The following is a 21,900-nucleotide window of genomic DNA, read 5'->3' as shown; positions in this document are numbered from 1 at the left end:
CAGTCTGGACACACTGCCTTTGCCTTCTCAAGACAATCAGAACTCTTATCAATGTAAGATCTTCCATAAGAGAACTAAGCAGGCTAGTCCAACACACATCCCTGGCTTTGTTTCCCTCCTCCTCCTCTCCTCTTTTCAAAGCCTAGCAGCTGTGAAGGAGGGGCAGTCACATGCTGTCTTCCCCTCTACTTGTGCAATAGTCTTGCATTACACCACACCATCATCCTCTGATCTTTACCACACCATTTCCTGATGTGGTATAGCCACTGCCTGCAGCTGGCCTCTTACTCTGTTGCCTTCACATTTTTGGAAGCTGTAATTTCCACCTCGATGGAACTGAACTCAGTTCACAGTAACTGGATAGGGCGAAAGGAAAGAGGATGACTCAGGGATGAGGTAATGAGCCCTTCTTTTCTTGTTCACTGTTTTGGTCTGGCAATGACAGCTGAGAAGAGCCCCTCTGCAACAAGGGGCCTACATGGAATAAAAGCAATGCAGGTATCTAGTCCAAAGAGACTTGTGCACGTGTTACTGAAATCCCTTTTGAAAATTCCACTCAATTATTTAAAAAAGTATTTTCTCTTATAGTTTTAGAATCCCTTACTGAAAGTTTGGGGAGGGCTGGTTGACTGAGATACCTGTGACTAGTTAATGTCACTGGTAAGGTCAGGTCTGGGGTACGCTGTCAAAGACAGCAGCAACGGTGCTCAGTTTCTGCTCTGGAGCTACCTGTGGAGTACAGACAAGGCACTGTTTACTCCAAAGGCCTGCTGAAGAGGGGAAGGTATCACTGTTCACAGATGGGGAGTGGGACCGGGCGTAGGCCAGGTAGTATCTCCCTGCCCGTGGACACACGCCCCAGCTCGTGCAGGGTATGATAACAATGCCTTTGGCACCACCTCCGCTATTATCTGCTACCAACCACTTGCGGCCTAAACTAATGTCAAGAGCCTGACCCACACCAAAGCTGCCTCATAAATCACGTGAAAAGGGGAATTAATATCTACAACTACATGCTAATCAGGCATGAGGACCCATGATGGGGGGCCTCCACTATTTAGTTCTCTAAATCTGAAGGGTGGAGACGTTTGTCACAAGTTTTCATTAATTTCTTTTCCCTTCCCTTTTGAAAACCCAGTCAGCGGGTTGAGCCCAGAGGAGTGTGTCAGAGTGACACAGGTTCTGGCTACTGATAAGGACGTCAAGAAACCTAATCACAATAGACATGCGCCTTAGAAACGTATAAAATGTGACAATAACAACAGCTCTTTGGAGCTCCCTCTCAGCTGGTCTGGGACCCCTCTTCTTGCGTCCTGCACGCTTGAGACCCTCGCCCAACGTGGAACAGGTCGTATTGCCCCTGCTTGCTCTGTATGTAGTGTACTGTGTTATTTTTCACCCTGTTAAATACGGAACTTGCTATATTGTTTAAACTCTCTTGCTTAAGGATACTGGTGTACTTAATAAATATCTGAAACCCGATAACCGCCTGGCTGTTTGGTCAGTGAAGCGTTCAAAGAAAAATACAAGTCACCCCGCTGGCCATGAGCGGTGTTCGTGACATTACTGGCATAGTCGGCAGGATTCTCATGGTAAACTGGGATAACCAGTGAATTTACCACAGACGAATCGGACCCTGTGTTTGGGTATAATCGAGGTGTGAGCCCAGCCGCCCCCAGTCCCTCTAACATCTGAGGAACAACTGGAAGGCAAGGGGGTTCACAGTTCTTTTAAAAAATAGTTATTAAGTTGCCCGACACTTGGCCGGTGAAGCAACTATACTAGGAGCAACACTATGTCCTTAAGCAATTTTTTACAGAAGTTTAATTGTAAGCCTTCAGTCCCAGGACTGGAATGGGCGAAGTATAATTGGAAAGATGAGGATAAAGTTGTTCAAAGGATAGAACAATTACATAAAGAACAAAAACAGAAAAAAGGAAAAGGGAAAGCAATTATTTGCTCTGTTTTGGGCGCATGCTTAACTTATGCACAAAAGGAACATGATCAACAACCCGACCCACCTTTTGAATCAGTATATAAAGATATAAATGTAGAATTGACACAAAAAAAGTTATCCCTCATTACTGAGGAACTTAACCAAGCAAAAAGGCAATGTAAAGATTATCAACAGGAAGCATATAACCAGAGGAGATACGTGGTAGGTTTAGAAGCTACTAATAGTGCTTTACAAAGGGAAAAGGAAGAATATAAAACTGTTCTCGCTGAGGCTGAAGCCCGAGAGCGACGACTACAGGCAAAACTAGATTTATTAGTGTCCCAGGTTCCCCTCACACATAATACAGCAAAAAATCCAAAGGTTGATTGCCTGTGTTGACCCTGAAACACGGGATGGGGACATATGGGACTCTGATAGTAGAGAGGGTAGTCTTTCGGAAGCTCTCTTACGACCAATTGTTAAAACAGAAGTGGTAACAGAGGATGCAGAGGATGACCACTCCAGGGCAGTAACTACTACAACCCGGACGATACCCTGGTCTCCGGCTGAATTAGCTAAATTACAAGAAAAATACTCGCGGAGGCCCCAGGAGTCAGAGGCGGAGTATGTTTGGAGAATCTCTTTGTCTGGGGGAGACCGAATCATGCTTAGTGATACAGAGGCTGGAGCATTCCGGGGACCCGGAGTTTTCCTTAATTCATTTCCTGGACAAGGGGATCATTCATTAACCGCCCGTGCCACTTATTGGGCAGGGGGTTTAGACCCTATGGATAGAGGGGACCCCCTGGTCATTTGAACAGCAGGATTCTCGGATTTAACTGAATCCGTACAGAAAGCTGCTTGCATAGAGGCCATGTATGAACGAGGCGTGATTGCTGAATCCCCTATGTTAGCACTGGTTGATCCAGACAGGCTTACCCCTCTTCTTAGAGGCTTACCAGACAGCCTAAAAATATATGTAGCTAGTATTCAAGACCGTATTAGGGCCGCAATAAACACAAGAGATTTTGCCCGACCAGGCCGACCACTACAACCTATCCCCACTTGGAATGAGTTAATACAGGATATCATTAACTACGGCCGCTGCATGGGGTGGGCTGATAGACATCAGCGTCCTCATGAACCCCCAAGTGAGGCAGTCCGAAAGGTCCAATTCCTGCAACCTCAAAATACTGAAACACCACTAAAACCCCGGGATAATCTTACACCCAACTATAAGGGAGGGGGGCTGATGTTTGATCCTGAACGAAATAGATTATGGTGAAAAGCCATAGAATTGGGCATTCCCAAACAAGTGCTCCATCGTACTTCTACCTCTGATTTACGGAAGCTAGTACAATTAGTAGCTAAGGAACAATCGATCAAATCAACTCAGGCAGACTATCGGGCTGCTCTGTCTGCCCCAGTATCTCCACCCGAGAATAGTAAGGACCTTATCAGCTTTGATGAACTGAGGCCAAAAAACGGAACGCCCCGAGGAGGAAACTGAGCCAGTCTCCTGCCCGGGTGTTATCACTACAGTGGTGCTCATACCCCTCCCCCATCATAATCCTTCCCGTTGGACCACATAAGACATGTATAGAGTTTTTAATAGACACAGGGGCGCAAATGTCAACAATAACCATTGAAACTGCTAAATTGTTAGGGGTTATACCAGGGCGACCCAAGGTTAAGGTATCAGGAATTACAGGAATAGCAAAAACCTGTCCCACCGTAATCATTATGATATGCCTCTCAGGAGAAAAGCGTCCTCTGAGGACCCGAGTATTGGTGGGCGCTGGCGATCTAAATATCCTGGGTTTTGATTTATTAAACGGAAGAACCTGGTGTCTCCCAGACGGGACAGTATGGAGTTTCGCTGGTAAAACTAACGAATCTCTCTCTGAAGTCCAGGTTGCCCTATTAGAAACATCACCTTCCCTACCCCTTTCAAAGGTGACAAATGTCAAACAATATCCCTTGCCCGCAGCAGCATTACAAGGCTTGGACGATGTTATGTGAGATCTAGAATCTCGTGGCATCATTGTTCGCACTCATTCTCCTTACAATTCCCCAGTCTGGCCAGTAAGGAAACCCAACGGTGATTGGAGACTGACAGTCGATTATAGGCGACTAAACACCAATTCTGCACCACTAACAGCAGCAGTGCCAAATATTGCTGAAGTAGTCACCCAAATACAGAGTCGCAACCACCAGTGGATGGCAGCAATAGACATCAAAGATATGTTCTTTATGGTACCCTTAAGAGAAGAAGATAAAGCCCAGTTTGCTTTTACCTGGAAAGGCACACAATATACCTTTAACAGGCTGCCCCAAGGATATAAACACTCCCCTACTATTGCTCACAATGTATTAGCCAAAATGATAATGGAAATAAACCTTCCGGATAGCCTAGCTGTATACCAATATATAGATGACATCCGCATCACGGGGGATGATCAACAAACCGTGAAACAGGGAATGGAGAGCATTATCCAAAAACTCACCTCTGCAGGTTTAGAAATTCCAATTGCTAAACGGCAGGGGCCTGGACAAGAAATAAAATTCCTGGGGGTCTGGTGGATTAGAGGAGCTGCCTCCGTGCCACCAGACACCCTGTAGAAGATTGAAAATGGCAAAGCCCCTAACTCCCCTAAAGAGCTACAAGAAATCCTGGGAACATTAGGATACTGGCAAAAACATGTTCCGGGGTTTTCCATCATTGCTCGGCCCTTATATAACCTTTTGCGGAAAGGGACTAAGTGGGAATGGTGCAGCTCACACGAGCAAGCGCTGCAAGCCTTGGTGTCTGAATTACGCTTGTTTCAACAATTGGGACCAGTACATCCACAAGACCCTATACATGTGGAATAGGGCTTTAGCGAACATGGATCTCACTGTAACTTATAGCAGAGAGGGCCTAATGGGCCCAATCGACCTTTGGGTTTCAGCTCACAAGCCTTTAATGACAGTGAGTCTCGATATTCTGATCTAGAGAAGGGACTACTATCAGTAGTTAGAGCTCTTAAACAGGCGGAATGACTCCGCACTGAACAAGATATAATACTCAGAGGGCCCTTCAGGGTGTTAGATATAGTGAAAACTGGGACTCTACCACCAGAAGGAATTGCACAGAAGCCAACTGTAAAGAAGTGGTATGCTTATTTGGGGGGGGTCGCGGAAATGATACCTGTAAAAGAAGGAGCTATTAAAGTATCTAAGTTACAGAAACCTATAGATTCAGCCACGGTCTACTATGCACAGCCTAGCAAGCCATCAGCCATAAGAGAGGCTCTTCCCCTTACTGATGGCTCAGATTTAAGCGATGTGTGGTTTACAGATGCATCTTCACATAGGGAAAACAAAGTGTGGAAATATAAGGCAGTGGCATTAGAATTTAAAACTAATCAGATAGTCAGTGAAATAGGAGAAGGTAGCGCTCAAGTAGGAGAACTCCGAGCTGTCATATTAGCAGCTCAGAAGGGGGCTGTCTTTAGCTATACAGACTCATATGCTGTGTTTAAAGGGGCCACTGAATGGATAAGTCACTGGGCAGAAAATGATTGGCAGGTAAATAGGACTCCAGTTTGGCAAACAGACAGCTGGAAGCAACTCTTACAGATAGGAACGCAGCGAGCACTGTACATAGGATGGGTAAAGGGGCACGATCCTTCTGAAACCCGACAAGCCCACTATAATAAACAAGTGGACGAACTTACTCGCCTAGCACCTCTGAGCGTGAATACTTTTGATTCTGAATGGGAACGTCTCCTTGAATGGCTACACGTTAAAAGAGATCACTCTGGTGTAGCAGACCTATATCGGGAAGGGATTTCCCGTGGTTGGCCAATCACAAAACGTTTGTGTGAGCAAGCTGTGACTGCTTGTGCACAATCCCGGTTATGACTGAATATTAATCACCCAGCCAAAGCCCCGCCACTATACATTCGAGATCGTAAGACCTTATGGCATACGTGGCAGATAGATTATGTGGGACCCTTGCGCCCATCAGAAGGGAAACGCTATATATTGGTCGGGGTGGAAGTAGTGTCAGGCATAACTATGGCTACAGCAGTTAATGCTGCTACTGGAAGTAACACTGTACGGTGCCTTAAAAATTGGTTTAGTACTCTTCCAAATCCAGAAGAAATTCAAAGCGATAATGGCTCGCACTTTTCTGCCAGCCTCGTCCAAGACTGGGCAAAAGAAGAAGGTATTTGCTGGACATTTCATATTCCGTACTATCCCCAAGCCAATGGGATGGTTGAAAGGACCAATGGATTGATAAAGAAATATGCAAAGGTAACTCAGTCAAACTGGTCCCTTCAAATATCTGCTGCTGTGTATTTGGTAAATAACCATTGGTCAAATGGGGAAAGTCCAAAAATGAAAGCTTTTATTGCATCAACAGACACAATTGAACCAAAATTATCAATTTCCCCAGGCCAGTATCCTGTCCCTTACCATCCAGGACAACCTGTACTAGTGAAGCTGCCCCAAGTAGGCAATGTTCCCACGGTATTAACCTCTCCCAAGAATATGTATGCTTGGGAGGCCAAAGATTATTCAGGAAAAACTCACCGGATCAGTACCCGATGGATTTTTCCTTCTTTTTAATCCACAGCTGGTGTAGGTCTAAAAGCCCACCGAGCAAACCTTTTTTCTCCCTCATACAGGATGACCAACTGTACCTGGAACCTTGGATTAGCGTATGCTGAATTAAGAGTGCCCACAAGGACTTTTACTTTTTGTGTGTTGCGTAATGTTGTTTTTGATTTGGCTGCGTGTTTGGCAACCTAAGTTGTAACAGTTTAGCATTTATTCTTTTAATTTTTGTCGTGTGATTTGTGCATCATCGTTATGGATTCTCGTATGGTTGTAATAGTGTTGATAGGATTTTGGATAATGAGCGCTAAGTTAGTATCTGTACAGGAACAGCATAGAGGGGACACTCGTGATCTTCCCCAGGAAAATCTCGCCTTTGAAATGATTAAGGGATTTTATCGCCTATTTAACACGTCTGGTGGAGGAATTTGTCTGGAAATACCAGGTAGTGCTGGAACTGGCCTTCCGTTTGGGGCATTTGATGTGAATTTCAAACATTTATATGAAACATTTAACTTGACAGTAAATCAGACAAAGGTAATATGGGAATATAATGACACCTTTAGGTGTCCAGCTAAACGTTGTTATGGAGTTAACACTACCAGACTTGTTACCCATACCTTTTCAATAACCAATTTCACTAAGGGGCTACTATGTAATAACTGACATCATGCACCTGAGTATGGACTTTGAGGGTGAAAGGATATATTTAGGTAATTCAACTTGGGATACACTTTTCCCGTGTGATGTTTTAAATTGGTGGCCCAGCAGCAACTGGGGAAATCCCATAAATCATCCTTATACCATTCGACAAAATATGAGTTGGTGTTTTCAATTTCCCCGATTACCAGGTAATGACTGTCCATGGCCCGGGATGACCTATAAATATAAATATAATGTTAGTGCCTCTTGTGTCTGGTCACTGTATTTTTGGGCAGGACTAAAAGGGCAACAGGGACACCACTCCTAGGATCCTTTAGACACTTATATTATAAAGAAGGATGTACCTCATTCCCCCCTATGGCACTGTCAAAAGGTAATAAATTGTACCAATTTTGATGATTTGCTACCTTTCGTATGGCGGACTGAATCTTTAGTAACAGCTTATCGCCAGGCTTGTTTATGTTACAATTATACAATCCCACTCCCACCAGAATTAGAGAAAATGCACCTTTGTAATGTCACTCTTGGACCTAAAGGTATCCAAGACATAACATTATGTGAAAATATCACTTTATGGTGTAAGATGCCACTCTGGCATTTTGTAACTGCCTCCGATGGTATTATATATAGGCATGATTCACGTTATGATGATTCCTATTGTTCTACGGCATTGTTTAGCAGCCCACGTGACACCATGTGGATATGCTCAGATGGAAACATGTATTCCCATATTCAGCCGCAACAGCATGCAGGCTTACGGTGTGGTTTAGGAATCCCAACAATGTGTCCACACAAAATAGCCACTTATAAATTACCAGGTCGAATGAAAAGAAGTGAAGGACCTAAACACCCAGGGTTCGGATATATTGAGTCTTGGAAGATACCTGAGTATTATACTTTTGGACAAGCAGTAACCTTAGGCCTGCAATCAATTTTTATGCCTGGGTCAATGACAGAACCCATCAGTTTGCCATTGAGAACCTGACTTGGCAAGTTCATCTTTTGTCAAACTGGTCACAAACAGCTTTTGGAGCAATGAATTTACAAGTGCAAGCTGTTTCAAAAATGGCTTTTCAAAATCGGTTAGCATTGGACATGATATTGTTAAAGGAAAAAGGTGTATGTGGACTATTGAATCATACAGAAGAGGAATGTTGTATGGTGATCCCCATCGTATCATCGACCATCACTCGGGCCAGAGAGGAGTTTAAGAAGATCGCCGACACCACGTTAGAGTTGTTCCACCGAATACAACCTGATGCGTCAGGACCCATCGGATGGATTGGTTCAGCCTTTAAATGGATGGGACGGACAATCCAACAATGGATTGCGAGCTTGCTTGAATATGGTGTGATTATAGTTATTGTGTGCATAGGCATAAGCTGCTTAAAACAAGTAATTGTTACGTCTGTCACTAAACAAAGCAACATCCTGAACGTTTCTTTAGAAGAATATGTCCCCCTGGTGCAGCAAAACAGCGACACCTACCGGGACAGCCCGCATGGCGCTTGGTAGTGACAAAGTCCCGGGGTGGATAACGTGGAGAACAGACAAGGCACTGTTTACTCCAAAGGCCTGCTGAAGAGGGGAAGGTATCACTGTTCACAGATGGGGAGTGGGACCGGGCGTAGGCCAGGTAGTATCTCCCTGCCCGTGGACACACGCCCCAGCTCGTGCAGGGTATGATAACAATGCCTTTGGCACCACCTCCGCTATTATCTGCTACCAACCACTTGCGGCCTAAACTAATGTCAAGAGCCTGACCCACACCAAAGCTGCCTCATAAATCACGTGAAAAGGGGAATTAATATCTACAACTACATGCTAATCAGGCATGAGGACCCATGATGGGGGGCCTCCACTATTTAGTTCTCTAAATCTGAAGGGTGGAGACGTTTGTCACAAGTTTTCATTAATTTCTTTTCCCTTCCCTTTTGAAAACCCAGTCAGCGGGTTGAGCCCAGAGGAGTGTGTCAGAGTGACACAGGTTCTGGCTACTGATAAGGACGTCAAGAAACCTAATCACAATAGACATGCGCCTTAGAAACGTATAAAATGTGACAATAACAACAGCTCTTTGGAGCTCCCTCTCAGCTGGTCTGGGACCCCTCTTCTTGCGTCCTGCACGCTTGAGACCCTCGCCCAACGTGGAACAGGTCGTATTGCCCCTGCTTGCTCTGTATGTAGTGTACTGTGTTATTTTCACCCTGTTAAATACGGAACTTGCTATATTGTTTAAACTCTCTTGCTTAAGGATACTGGTGTACTTAATAAATATCTGAAACCCGATAACCGCCTGGCTGTTTGGTCAGTGAAGCGTTCAAAGAAAAATACAAGTCACCCCGCTGGCGACGAGCGTTGTTCGTGACACAACCCCTACTACAAACTTACCTGAAACAATCTTCTAAAGACTCAGATTCCTCTAGGTAGGTGTGGTGTCTCTGGAGGTGGCCAGTGCTTCAGAGAAGTGTGAAATACCCTCAGCCCAGGGTTGAGAGAGGCTGCCTGACTATAAGTGGAAAGCATCTCATACTGACATGCTAATCACTGACCTTGTACTTTCTGAACCTACTGCAGAGTGGAGGAACTGCAAGTTTTATTCCAGTGAACATCTGCATGAGATGCAGTTCCACCTGGAACAACGCAGCTCTTCATTTTATTAGCAGGTTTCTACATTAGTTCAGTGGATTGCGGAAACTCAACCTCTCTACTCGTTCCAGTATGTGTTTGCAGGCAGCCAATACCAATTAGCACTGAAACAGCAGCACACACTGGACCATTTCTTCCAGGCCTTCATAGGTGGGCTAGAGAAGACTCTGCATGTCATGACAGCGGTGTGGACTGCTCTCCAGGGGGAAGACAGGAAGTTCAGTCTGGAAACTAATCAGGTGTTTCTTGCTCTTATTCTTGGCAGATAGGCAGATAGATCGCTCTGATCTAGTCCGGACATCAAAGCAGAGTACTGCCTAAAAGCTGTGCAGATACATCCCTAGTAACTACCCCAAATACTCTAAGGACTACAGCCTCACTATTTAACCTGGTTCTCTTTGCATGAATTATGCACAGATTGGCTTTATGTTACCTGGTATTTTAACTCAAGGAGGACAAACACTCTGAAACAACCACAGGCCTGCCTGTGGGCATCAATGAAACATCAAGCATTTTGACCTCAGCTGTGCCTGTAATGATTCCTGTGCGTGACTGTGAACCTTAAACACCTCTTTGCTTCTGAGGAAAGCAATGGGAAATATTCCATACTTCTGTGAATCCCTCAAATGGATGAGCCTCTTTTTTACAGTACAAACGCAAACAAATACAAAAAGGTGGAAAAAAATAACGTTTGTCCTTACTCTCTCAGAGCTGCTTCTCAGAATTCTCTTCTCTTTGGATGGAGGGACAAAGCCACTAAGTGGAGTATCACCGGAAGTCGTTTCTTCTCCTCAAAGAAGAAAAGGCACATCACAAATCACGTACAACGTCCTTGTAAGATAGAGCGAAGTAGGAACTCCTAATAGGAGCCTTGCCATGACAGCTCCCCAAGATGACTGCTGTACCACGCTGATATTTCTGAGCTGAAAGGCTCAGCCCCTCCCTCTTGCCTTTATCAGAGGTGTTTGGCCCCTCGGCATAGGACCAGCAGCCATTTGCTGCAGTTTAGTAGGGGAAGTAAGGGAACTTTATCCAAGTAAAAATGCAGACCGACAGGAGAATTTAGCAACCACGTTCTTTGTTAACAGGTGAACAGGAGATGTACAATACATATATTACGCTAAACGGCTAGGCCATTTTAAGGCTCTCCTTGACCTTGGAATGTGCAGTTGTGCACCGCATGCAACTATGACTGGGGAAGTTAGAGAGTTGCTCTTGGAGGAATTCTAGGTGGTGTATTTTTTCAGCCTGTACAGATCAACTTCAGGGATTGTGTATCCATGTACCAACATAACGTCATCCCTCTTGCACTCTTCTTTCACCTGGTCTTCTCAAGACCTGACGAGGCAGTGCTGTTAGCAACAGTCAATATGCAGAAAAGAGCAGCATTGCTGCACACTGCTGTGCACATAATACAAAGGAAAGTCCAATAGCTGGGATAACTTTTGGCCTCACCATTGGCCATGTGTGGGTTCCCTCCTGGCAGAAATGCATGTGACACCTTTAAAGGAATTTTAAAATAAAATTTAGGACCTGCTCTCTAAAAGGAGTTCTCTTCAACACTGAGATTTATGAATCATTTCAGAAATGTCAACTTGATTGTATCTAAAGCCTATTGCAGAACAATCCCCCCCCAGAACATCACCACCACCACCTCGTGGCTGCTGTCACTGCTCTCCAAATCCAGTGTGGCTTAAGTGTGGTTCTGCATAGCTGAAGGCACTAGGGAAGGGGCTCATGAGGCTGCCAGAACTTACTTGACTGCTCTGCTTCCTGAACGTGGTTAACATCAAGGTTCCCCTGAGTAAGAGTAAGTCCTTCCCTGGCCAACTCAACCAGGTCCTGCGGGGTCTGAACATCCTGGCTCTCAAATGAAACCTGTCCATCTTCTTCAGGGCCTGACTTGGATTCATCAGAAGTTTGGCCTCCAACCTCTACAGAGGCAGGATCACGCGAACTGAGGTCAGAATCAACTTCCTGGGACACTTCTGGCTGATCAGATCCCACTGATGGCAGAACAATCTCTGACTTAGAACTCTGATCAAAAGGAAAAAAAAAAAAGACACCAATAAATTAGATCTTGTTTTACATGTTTGCAGAGCTCGGACTCCAGTCTCTAGTTCATACTTGCAAAGTATCTTAATAAAGGATTGCAGAGCAATCCCCAGATACAAGGCCTTCTGAGGGAAGAGCTCTTTGTAGTTCTATGAAGGACTTTCCAGAGATAAGACAGCTCTAAACAGAAAAAGGAAAAAGGAAACTACAACAGAAAATGCATCACTGGCAGCATGTCTGTGCAGGCAATTGCCAAGCAGGGAGAAAGGATGGTGGAAATGCTCCCACTCCGACATCTAAATATTTCGTTATAGCTGGAGCTCCTGGCAATATCCACAGCTGAAGCTGCCCAGGTGCTTCTGTTCTGAGGTCTGAAATGTTTTTGCAGTCACATATAACTTAATCAAACTTTCACCTTTGGACTGAAACTTTCCAGGTTTGGTCTGTTTCCCAATAAAAATAGTTTTGTTTGTTTATTTCTAAATAAAAATGGTTTCGTTATTCCTGGGAATGGAAAGAGTATGCAGAAGCATGCGGTGACTCATTTAAATACCAGGGGAGGAAAACAGAAGGGTTACAGGGCAAGTGAACTGGGGCACGCAAATACCAGAGGAAGGAGAAAAGAGCATCCCACCTGCACAGGTACAACTGGAGGGTTTAATCCAGCAGTGTAGAACAATTCAGGGTCACGGGGTCCTGTTAGAGCACTGCTATTCCATAAAGATGAGTCCTTGTTTTTGGGCAATGGCATGAGCCAGGCTGCTTTCCCAGATCCATCCTCCAAAATACTACTGGTGGGAAGCTGAGGGGTAGGAGGGAATTCCACGTCTTCTACAAGCACCGTGGCTACTCGCTCTTCGATCCTTTTGCGGGCTGTCTCTGGATCCTGAAGCAGTAGTGGTGGAGGTGCAGTTGGGCCTCTTTTACGCCCTTTCTTCTCTTTAAAAAGAAAAGCAAAAGGAACCCAAATAAATGAACAGCTGAACACACAAGCAGAGGAGCTCAACATACCAGCTTTTTCAAGTGTTGTAGTTGGCAATGACCAAAATGCAACTACAAGCAGAACACAGCTCTTTAAGATTTCTTCAAGGAGTCCCAACCCTTGCATTACTTCTACTGGAGAAACAAACCTCCAGAGAAGACTCATTCCTGCACGCAGCGTCCTGCTGGGAGCTGTCATAATCAAATCATTATGAAAGCAACTGACATCCATGCAGTCTACCTCCCAGACCCAAGGAATGGTGACCATGCAAGCTTTTGGCTAGATCCCAGTGCTTCACAAAAAAGAGAGGGAAGGAAAAAAAAAAAAAAAAGAACAAATCCCAAACCCATGAAAGACTCCTTTTTGTGTGTCTTGGTCACTGGTGATGTCAAACCACAACTCACATTAACCCCGCACAGCTATGATTTGTCAGTCTCGTTTCTTACTGCCTTTGTCTTACTAATGTCCAATTCCTAACAAAACTAGCAGTATTTATCAGCAGGAGGAGACCTGAGCAGGGTCATGAAGAGTAGAGTGTCCCATCTGTATAGCACTCAACCTTCTCCCAAGGCAACTGGCTTCCTTTCTAAACGTTTCTGTGCACTTAAATAGCAAAGCACAGGTTCAACAGTATGTAGTTCTACACACATCCACTACAGAAAGAAAACAGAGTAAAGAGAGAAGGCTGAAAAAGCTGCATAATCAAGGATGCAGCAGGGTGAATAAGAAAAAATGCACTGCAGGAGAAATAACAATGGTCTTTTCATGTTTTCCCTTCTGGGGTTTACAAAAAACAACAACTCATCTTAAAAATATTCTACAGCTTCAAAACAATTAACCAGTGAAAATAAGCATGAGATTCAGAACAGATTTCACTGAAACCCATAAACATCCTGCAGCCTTCCTTGACTAACTGTACGTGGATACTTTGTATTACTGAAGCTCTGACAACTTAAATAAAACAGAAACATGGCTGTCATCCCCCATACCCAACAGAAAAGTTTTAGTGAAGAGCAGGCTGTGCTGCATTACTCCTCCAGTAACATAGCCTTTGACACTGACTCACTTTAATACATACCTGATCCTGGCTTCCATTTGATTGGCAAAGCAGCCACTGGTTTCACGTCTGTAACTGACGCTGCTTGTTCCCGCTTTTCTTGCTCCAACAGAGAGCGTGACATTGCCATAGCAACCTGCAAATCTTCATCCTTAGTCTTCATTTTGGCCCTCTTCTGCTTTGAGTCCTCTTTGGAGGATCCTTTACGCTTTGACCTGCTTGGTTGATTGCTGAAATGTAAGAACACAGCAGGAAGCCCAAGTTAACGTGACTGGATCAGAGACAAGAAATACTGAGCACTTCAGTCCAGCTGCCCTACTTCCTCGGAGAGATTCCCATATCCAGAATGGCAAGAAACTATCCACAGTACTTTCTTCCCTAGAGGGAAAAAAGGATTTCTTATCATGTATGGAATTCAGAGCAATTTGGAGAAAATCTTGTTTTGGAAAGGTAAGCACAAGACTGCAGCACTGACATAAACTTTTTTTGTTTGTTTGTTTAAACATCTATCTCAATCCTAAACTTTGTATCAAAGGGCAAAAAACAGGTTGAAGCAAGTCAAGAACACGATCACCAAAACTGTCCTCCCAATCTTGTGCTTCCACAGCAAGCAGGCAGTGGCCCTTCCTGAGCACAAAGGGACTTGGAAGTCCTTCGGATAAATTTCAGTCAGGCACCACTTGCTGTACTCTGAACATTTTGCTCAAATCCAAAACAGCAGATGCATCTCTGCACCCAGCACAATTCAAAACATCACGTCTGTTTCGTCCTCGGCTCTGCGGATGTATCCAGTACAGCCACAAGTTGAATAGCTGAGGCCTTGGCAAGACAGATACTCAGCAGAGACTGCATTCTCATGCAACGTGGTCTGCTTAGTAAGCCCAACCACGCCGTTCAGCTTTATTGCACAATTACCTCACAGAGCATAAACATTTCTGACAAATCGGTGTAAGATTATTTACTCCCCGTTTTGCTCCTGCCCGCTGACTTGTAAAGTCATCCACCACTTGATCACTTTTGAAGGAAAGCAACTCTCCAACTTAACTGCCACAGTCTCCTCATGTGGTACGGGGTCACGGCTCTGCCTGATTTTCCTTGGACTTGGGGCCCACCTTGCATGCAAGTCTGCCTTGCTTCTGCCTTCTGCAGTTCATTCCCAAGAGCGCAGGGTCAATGTCTCTGAGGCCAAAGGAAGTAACCAGAATCTTTTAATTTCACCAGCTTACCTGGGATATTGAAGAGGTGCACCACCATGCGTGGACATCTGCAACTGCACTGCCTGCAGCAGCCTCTTAGGAGAAACAGCCATCTTGACAGCACAGCGTTTCAAGTGAGTGGCTCGGTTCTGTGGAGTTTGGAACTGCATCCCACAGATGGGACATTCAGGGATTGTTGGTTTGCTGGAGGAGGAGATCTCTGCTTCTTCTATCTCATCCAGACACCTGGAGGATGATGGCAAAGCTCACACTTAGAAGACTTTAAAACTGGCCAAACTAAGATTTAAACCATATTAAAGAAGAACAAGTGCAATCACCTCTAATATCTGAAATGGCCAAAGAAACATCCCCTAAAGAAATATGAATTACACGCCCACCATTGTGGTGAATCTGACATACAACAGCTGCATGGAGATTACAGTCTCAGAGGCATCTTAAGAATATATTGCTCAAAAGCAAGTGTAGGTAATAACCTTTAACCTCATCACATGCCCATCACCTAATCCCTCTTTCTGGATTCCTTCTAACATTCCAACTGACTATCTTCTAAACCATCATTAAAAGAAGAATCGCCCTACCGGAGAAATAAGAATCCATCCTCACTCAAAAGACAACTACTTCTTGACCTGCTTACTACTTTTGCATGTGTGACCAAGTGTAGGGTGGAGAATGCAAACTTTTCAAGTCAGTCATTTCACTTGAGAAGGATAATTCTGTGTTTTATGATGCAGTCTGAATGGTATTCCAGGTAGGAGAAAACTATGTAAAAGTTTTCAGTGGCTCTTTTTGAGCCTTGTCGAATGAGATTCACGGTGTGAAATCCTGGACCTGCATTACCTGTTTTCGTTACAAAGCTTGCAATAAAAACATCCCCTGATTAGGGATGATAAACAGAGCCTATATACATAGGATTGTGTAAGACACCATTCATCTGCGATCAGTGATTATGAGTTTGCCAGTGCATCTATCCATCTGCAGCTTTACCTCTTGTAATGAAGACTGCTATCAAAAAATCCATTGCCAATATAACCATGTCATCTCATCACATGATTGCACATTTAATAGTTCAAAAGACAGAATTAATTTCCAGGAGCCATTTCTGACTCTGCCACTGTTCTACAATCTCTGTCCCCTCGATCAGAGGTAAAAACCCCAAGGCTGAGACAGCAAAAAGACCTCTAGAACTGCAGCTGCAGACAACCCCAATGAATGTGAGCCACTCAATAATGTGGTGTAGGGCCAGACAAATCGCTTTTGCCCCTTAAGTGCTGGAATTGAGCAATTCCAACTGTTTAAGTGTGCTGTTTCTGATACTTTCTCAACAGAGAAGCACAGACTTTTAATTTATAAAGAGCTATCTGTATATAATATTTTAACAGTATTTGATATTTACCGCTAAGCAAACAGTGTTAAATTACAGAGCCCTGATTTCAATTTAAGCCCGCACCATTCTGACAAAAGAGAAGGAAGGGACACCTTTCCTTAGCCTCTCCACTCTCATTGCCAAAGGTCTATAGTGCAATTTATTCATCTTCAGAATGGTATCACCTTTCCCTCAGCAAACAGCTCAGATCTGCAAACAGCGACATACTAGATGTCCTTAGAAAATCAGTATTTAATGAAATAGATGGTGCTGAAACTGGCAGATTTCAAAGTGGGCACTAATGGGTCCTCATTAGCTTTGCTATTCACTCTGCAATTACACTTCTTCTAAGGCACTGCTGATGAAAGCCACACTGGCCTCTTGGTCTCACCACACTCATATAGAAGCCCTGCAGGACAAGACAATCAGCCCCTACTCTGAGATGCCAGCAGACTCTAATTCTAGCTGTAAAGGTCGACAACACCATGCACATTTCCCTGCTAACATATTCTATAATGGCTAAGCTGACTGAACAGCCCATGAGGTTAATGGGGAGAGGACAGGGAAGGGACACGTTGGTCCTTCACCTGTTAACATGCTGCCCTCGTCGTGTCGTGTTCATGGCCGAGAGATCCTTCTGGCAGATCTGACAAAAAAACAAGCCTTCCTCCTCCAGGCTTTCAGGGACTTCCTCCTTGATTTCCTGCTGAAGGGCCAAAGCCAAAGCACCATCATGCTCTGTGGATGGAAGATCGGGGGTACCTGGCACAGAAGGCAGAGATGATCTGAGCTAAGCATCTTGTACAAAAGGCATGAAACTGTTACACTTGTCATGATTACTTTATTAAACTGGGCACTTAAAAATTAACTGCAATCTTCCTCTTGCATCTTCACATTTGATTTCTCATCAGGGAACGTACAAACTGCACTCTTTAAACACTACAGGACTGCACTACCCCAGGAGCGGAAGGAGGCAATTGGTTCATAACACATCACATGTCAGAACCAAAAGGAGGGTTACGTTTTGGCTAAAGTTGCTGGGGAGAACATGGGATCTTATACATTACATATTACACACAGGAGATTCTCATGTCCACACAGAACCAGCAGGACCTTGACTTTTAAAGAGCCAAAACACAGTAAAATTGCTATGGATTCAATTCATCTGCATAGAACATATTAGCTTTGTAGAGTGCTCAGAGATCTACAGAAGACATGGGCTACCTAAGAGTCCTATGTATATAAGAGCTACATAACACTGTCCCATGGGAAGGATGACTACGTTTTCTGACCCTGCTGGAATCTCAACCTGTTTCCAGAAAGCAAATTATCCCTCCAGAATTTAACATGAGATTAACTCAGCCTCACAAAAGAGCTGGAAGAAAAGTATGGACAGTCCTTTAACAATAGAGAAAGAAAGTTTTCTCAGAGATGTGGAGTGATCTATTCAGTGTCACACATTGAGCCACTAGGCTAGCTGGGAACAGCACTCTTTTTGAACGCACAAGAGCTAACAGCAGAAACGTACCATTCTCTGGTGGATTCTGTTCCTCACTTTCATCAGGGAAACTCCCACCGGCTACAGCCTTTGGCAAGCTGTCATCCAGGCTGTGTTTTAGCTGCTCAGGTGCCACTCTCTTGAACTGCTGCATTCTCTCCACTACCAGCTCTGCTACCCGCGCCTTAGACCCGGACAACAGCGGTGTCTTCAAGATGGGTGAAGAGCAGGTCTCCAGTTTTGCAGCAGAATGGAAGGATAATGTAGTCTGGGAACAGCCACTCGGAGCACTCACTGGAGGGGGAGAAAGCACCAGAGCTTCCCCAGTCAGAATTAAACAGATAGCTAAGCTGCCCAGAGAGCTGCTGGGAAGCCTCCCAAAACAGCAGCCTGAGCCATTCTCAGTTTTGTCACATAGTCATTCTTAGAGGAAAAACTGAACATGTTTAGCTATTACATGACTCTATACCTGATAGCCACTATTATAACATCAGGTGTCTGTGCTACAATGAAACACCTCTACATCCCTTTTAGAGGAGGGAATATTAAGGGAGGCCTTGTCTGAAGGTCACTAGAGAGGGCAATCAGCAATGAAGCCCTACAGCCCAACTCTCCCCAGTGTTCCCACCACAGAATGTTCTGTAGCTCCTGCTCTTCTCCGCTCTGATCTTCAAACCCTATCCATGACTCAGACTTTCAGGCTCGGAGTCAAGGAACTAGTTGTTCCTAAAGGGAGGTGGTAACAAGCAGCAGGCAGAACCAATGCCAGACTAACACCTCGGCATATCACTGCTCTGCTTTGAGGTATCCTATAGATATAGGCAGCATATGAGATCAGACCAAAGATCTCGCTAGCCCAGTATCTCGTTTGTGAGTGCAGTCAGCGGCAGATACTTATGAAAGGGTATCAGGACAGAACAGGTACAAAGTAATCCTTCTCCTGGTTGACCCGACCTATCAGTTTAAGGACTTCCTGCACTGGTGACTGCCTTCTGGCCATCATGTTTAATGACCACTGAAGGACTAATCTTTCATGAATTAACCCAGCACCTTTCTTAATCCATTTATATCTTTGGCCTTGATGACATCCAATGGCAACATATTTCCCAATGTAATAACACATTGTGTGAAAAACCACTTTGATATAATCTAAACTCACTTCTTGATGATTTGAGGGTGTTTTTCTAAGTTCCGATGTTGCAAAAAATAGTGAGTAATGACTCCCTAATGTATCACTCAGCACCTAGGCTTCGCCCTACTGAAGGGCCTCTTCTGCCTGCCTCTACCACAGAACACAGTCCTGGGTTAAACCTTCTGGATACACATAACTAGATAAGCATAGACAGAGGCACGAGATTCAAGTCTGCTTTGATCGGTGCTGCCATATACCTTCCTCCAGGCAGACTTCTGAAGAGCTCCACTGAACAACTGAGTCTTTTCAGTACTAGCCTATTTTCTGTCTGAAGTATTTCAGTGCACTCACCTGTGAGAGTCCTCTGGGTAGAGTCACTGGCCACTGTGCCCAGCTGGCTGGCAGGGAAAGTGTTTCTCCTTCCATCTTCTTGTGAAGTCCCACCACTACTACAAGCCACAGCATCATCATCATCTTTCTGCATCCTTGTTAGCTTCTTAAGATACAATTTTTGAGGCCAGAGTATGCCCTTCACTACCGGAAAGCGATGATGGACTTCGCTCTTAGGAGCAGCTTTGCCTCTTTTTAATTCGCTTCTTGTTGCAGCGTTCTGAACCTTATTCGCTGCCTCAGCATCCCCAGCTTTTTTCTTTGCCCTAACCAAAAGATTTGCCCACCATTTTTTAAAATCAACGTCCAGTTCATCCATTGGCCTGCAGGTTGCAGCAATGCTGCCTGGCCGAACAGCACTATGTGTATGGGAGAACAGCGGAAGATATCAGAAACAGTTCAGGTCTGCATCCTCTGTGGCTTGCAGTCTGCACTGAGTCCCTTCCACCACCTCCGAGATCTCTATTCTCCAGACTTCAGCAAGGTCAACAGTGGGCACTTTTCCACTGTTCCAACAGTTAATTTTCTTCCGTGCTTAATTCAGTTATTTAGTGCAGCACGTTCTCCAAGGACCCTGCTTGCTTTCACTCACAGTACAGTGATGGCTTTTTATTCAGAGGTACCTGGAATATAAGTTAAGCATCTCAGTCTGTCCAGAGCATGTGTAAGATCTTCACGGTATGCTAGAGGGCTTCAGAAAGACTTACTGAAGCCTTTAAATAGAAGAAATTTTAAAAGGTGGATACGTAAGATGGTATAGGCAGATGCAGTGCAAAACAAGCCTCGGGTACCACTTTGAAGGAGGAGATCCTTCAAATACTCTTTGAAGGGGAAGAGATTTTCATATAAAATAGTAACATACATTGCAGCACATACATATAACAGCACATACTGACCCAAAACACTATTACTGTACTTTCAGTACAGACAAACACAGGCCATATTAGGACAGAGGATGAAAGCTTTCAAAACACATTATCTGATACTGAGTAGGCTTTTGGGTGAACAAAAGCATGCTAACCACACTTTCGAACTTCCTGGAGCTCAGAATTTGAGCATACTGTCCCACTTGTATATGCATCCATACCTAAATTTATGTAACATAGGAGCAGTGAATGCATTCACTCCCATAAGGTGGGGAGCAAAGACTGTCACTCCAGAGTGTAAAATTCCATTTTGTGACACAGTGCATTTAAAGAGGAGAGCCCGACCTCGTGTTAAAAAGAAGGTAATGGAGTAAGACTTTTCAGTTTCTGGCCTTTCAGAAGAGTTTCTGGGACAGATGTGAGAGCAGCTCTGTCAAGCATGCTCACTCTTTCTCTCCTTTCACCTCTGTGGCCTGCTCACAGTCAGGGTTAGCTCTCCTGTTAACTAGTACTGAACTCCTCCTTCAGGTACTCAGTAAACCCTGACACTGACCATGTTTCACAAACTGCTGTCAAATACACCAGGTAAGCAGACTAAACAAACAGAGACAATGTTTTTAAATTAGTTTCTTAAACTTTCGCAGCTACAGTGAGAATAACAGTGCTAGCTAGTGATTACTTGGAACAGCAATAGGTACAACAACATCCAGATGGAAACGCCATCAACCCCCAAGCAACACTAAAACTAGATCTCTATTCTTAGGCATTTTGATCGTCCTCTTCTTACTAGTCCTAAGTTCAGTATGGTTCTGGCTATTTTACTGGAGGTTTTCTATTGCTCCCAAAATCTACTTCTTGCAAAACTTAAACAGGGTGTTTCACTTGGAATGGCAGCAGCTGTGGTTCAGTTTCTCCAATAAAGCTCTGGGCACCAAAACACTCAAAATGTAGGAAAAACACAAGCGGGATTGTTTTCTCAAATGGCTTGGCTGCAGACATGCAAGGCTAAGGAACGCTGGTTACACACATTTATGGATCAGCCTTTCCTATAAGCAATTACAGATGTTAATGGATTTATTTGTTTTAAACTCAGCCTCCTAAACCTGCAGAGGGTTTTGCTGTGAATCTTGGAGTCATTTCCTGTGAGAGAGAAACTGAAGTTTTCTGTAACCAGTTCATAAATATAATTTTCCTGGACAGAATCTTGGGGTAGTTATCACTATAAATTGACCATTTTCTTTTAGGTAGAAGAAAGCATGGAGGGAAAAACAGAATCGCACATCCTCCATGGCTTTAAATACCTCTCGCAGACACATGTGTACTGTTATATGATTTATGGCGACTTCCTGATATTAAACTTTGAAACAGACCAGCACTTTTCATTTGCAATCAATATTCAATGCCCCAGGTAGACCAAGTGAGATGTATAAACAATGCAAAACTAAGAATTTATCTGTCTTAGTCCTCCATCTCCAGACTTGTATTTA

The 21,900-nt window shown here is 44.2% G+C and overlaps 1 protein-coding gene and 1 long non-coding RNA gene across 2 annotated transcripts in view; one reads left to right on the top strand and one right to left on the bottom strand.

Moving 5' to 3' along the window:
- Positions 1-21,900, bottom strand: part of LOC112987702 (uncharacterized) — an 85,737-nt gene that overhangs the window by 56,052 nt on the left and 7,785 nt on the right. The window contains exons 4-11 of the mRNA XM_064520541.1: positions 19,509-20,170; positions 18,056-18,319; positions 17,115-17,289; positions 15,174-15,389; positions 13,969-14,177; positions 12,543-12,847; positions 11,611-11,890; positions 10,555-10,643 (exon numbers count right to left, since the gene is read on the bottom strand). Of these exons, the coding sequence (XP_064376611.1) occupies positions 10,555-10,643; positions 11,611-11,890; positions 12,543-12,847; positions 13,969-14,177; positions 15,174-15,389; positions 17,115-17,289; positions 18,056-18,319; positions 19,509-19,866 (1,896 nt within the window). The 5' untranslated portion in view covers positions 19,867-20,170. The remainder of the gene's footprint in view (positions 1-10,554; positions 10,644-11,610; positions 11,891-12,542; positions 12,848-13,968; positions 14,178-15,173; positions 15,390-17,114; positions 17,290-18,055; positions 18,320-19,508; positions 20,171-21,900) is intronic.
- LOC135329960 (uncharacterized) lies at positions 646-9,496 on the top strand. The gene is made up of 2 exons (XR_010391666.1): positions 646-1,371; positions 6,613-9,496. It is a non-coding gene; the product is annotated as an uncharacterized LOC135329960 (long non-coding RNA).

The sequence above is a fragment of the Dromaius novaehollandiae genome, chromosome 14 (assembly GCF_036370855.1).
Source record: "Dromaius novaehollandiae isolate bDroNov1 chromosome 14, bDroNov1.hap1, whole genome shotgun sequence".
Classification (NCBI taxonomy): Eukaryota; Metazoa; Chordata; class Aves; order Casuariiformes; family Dromaiidae; genus Dromaius; species Dromaius novaehollandiae.
Note: the sequence above shows the minus strand (reverse complement) of the source record. Positions and strands in the feature narration are given on the sequence as shown.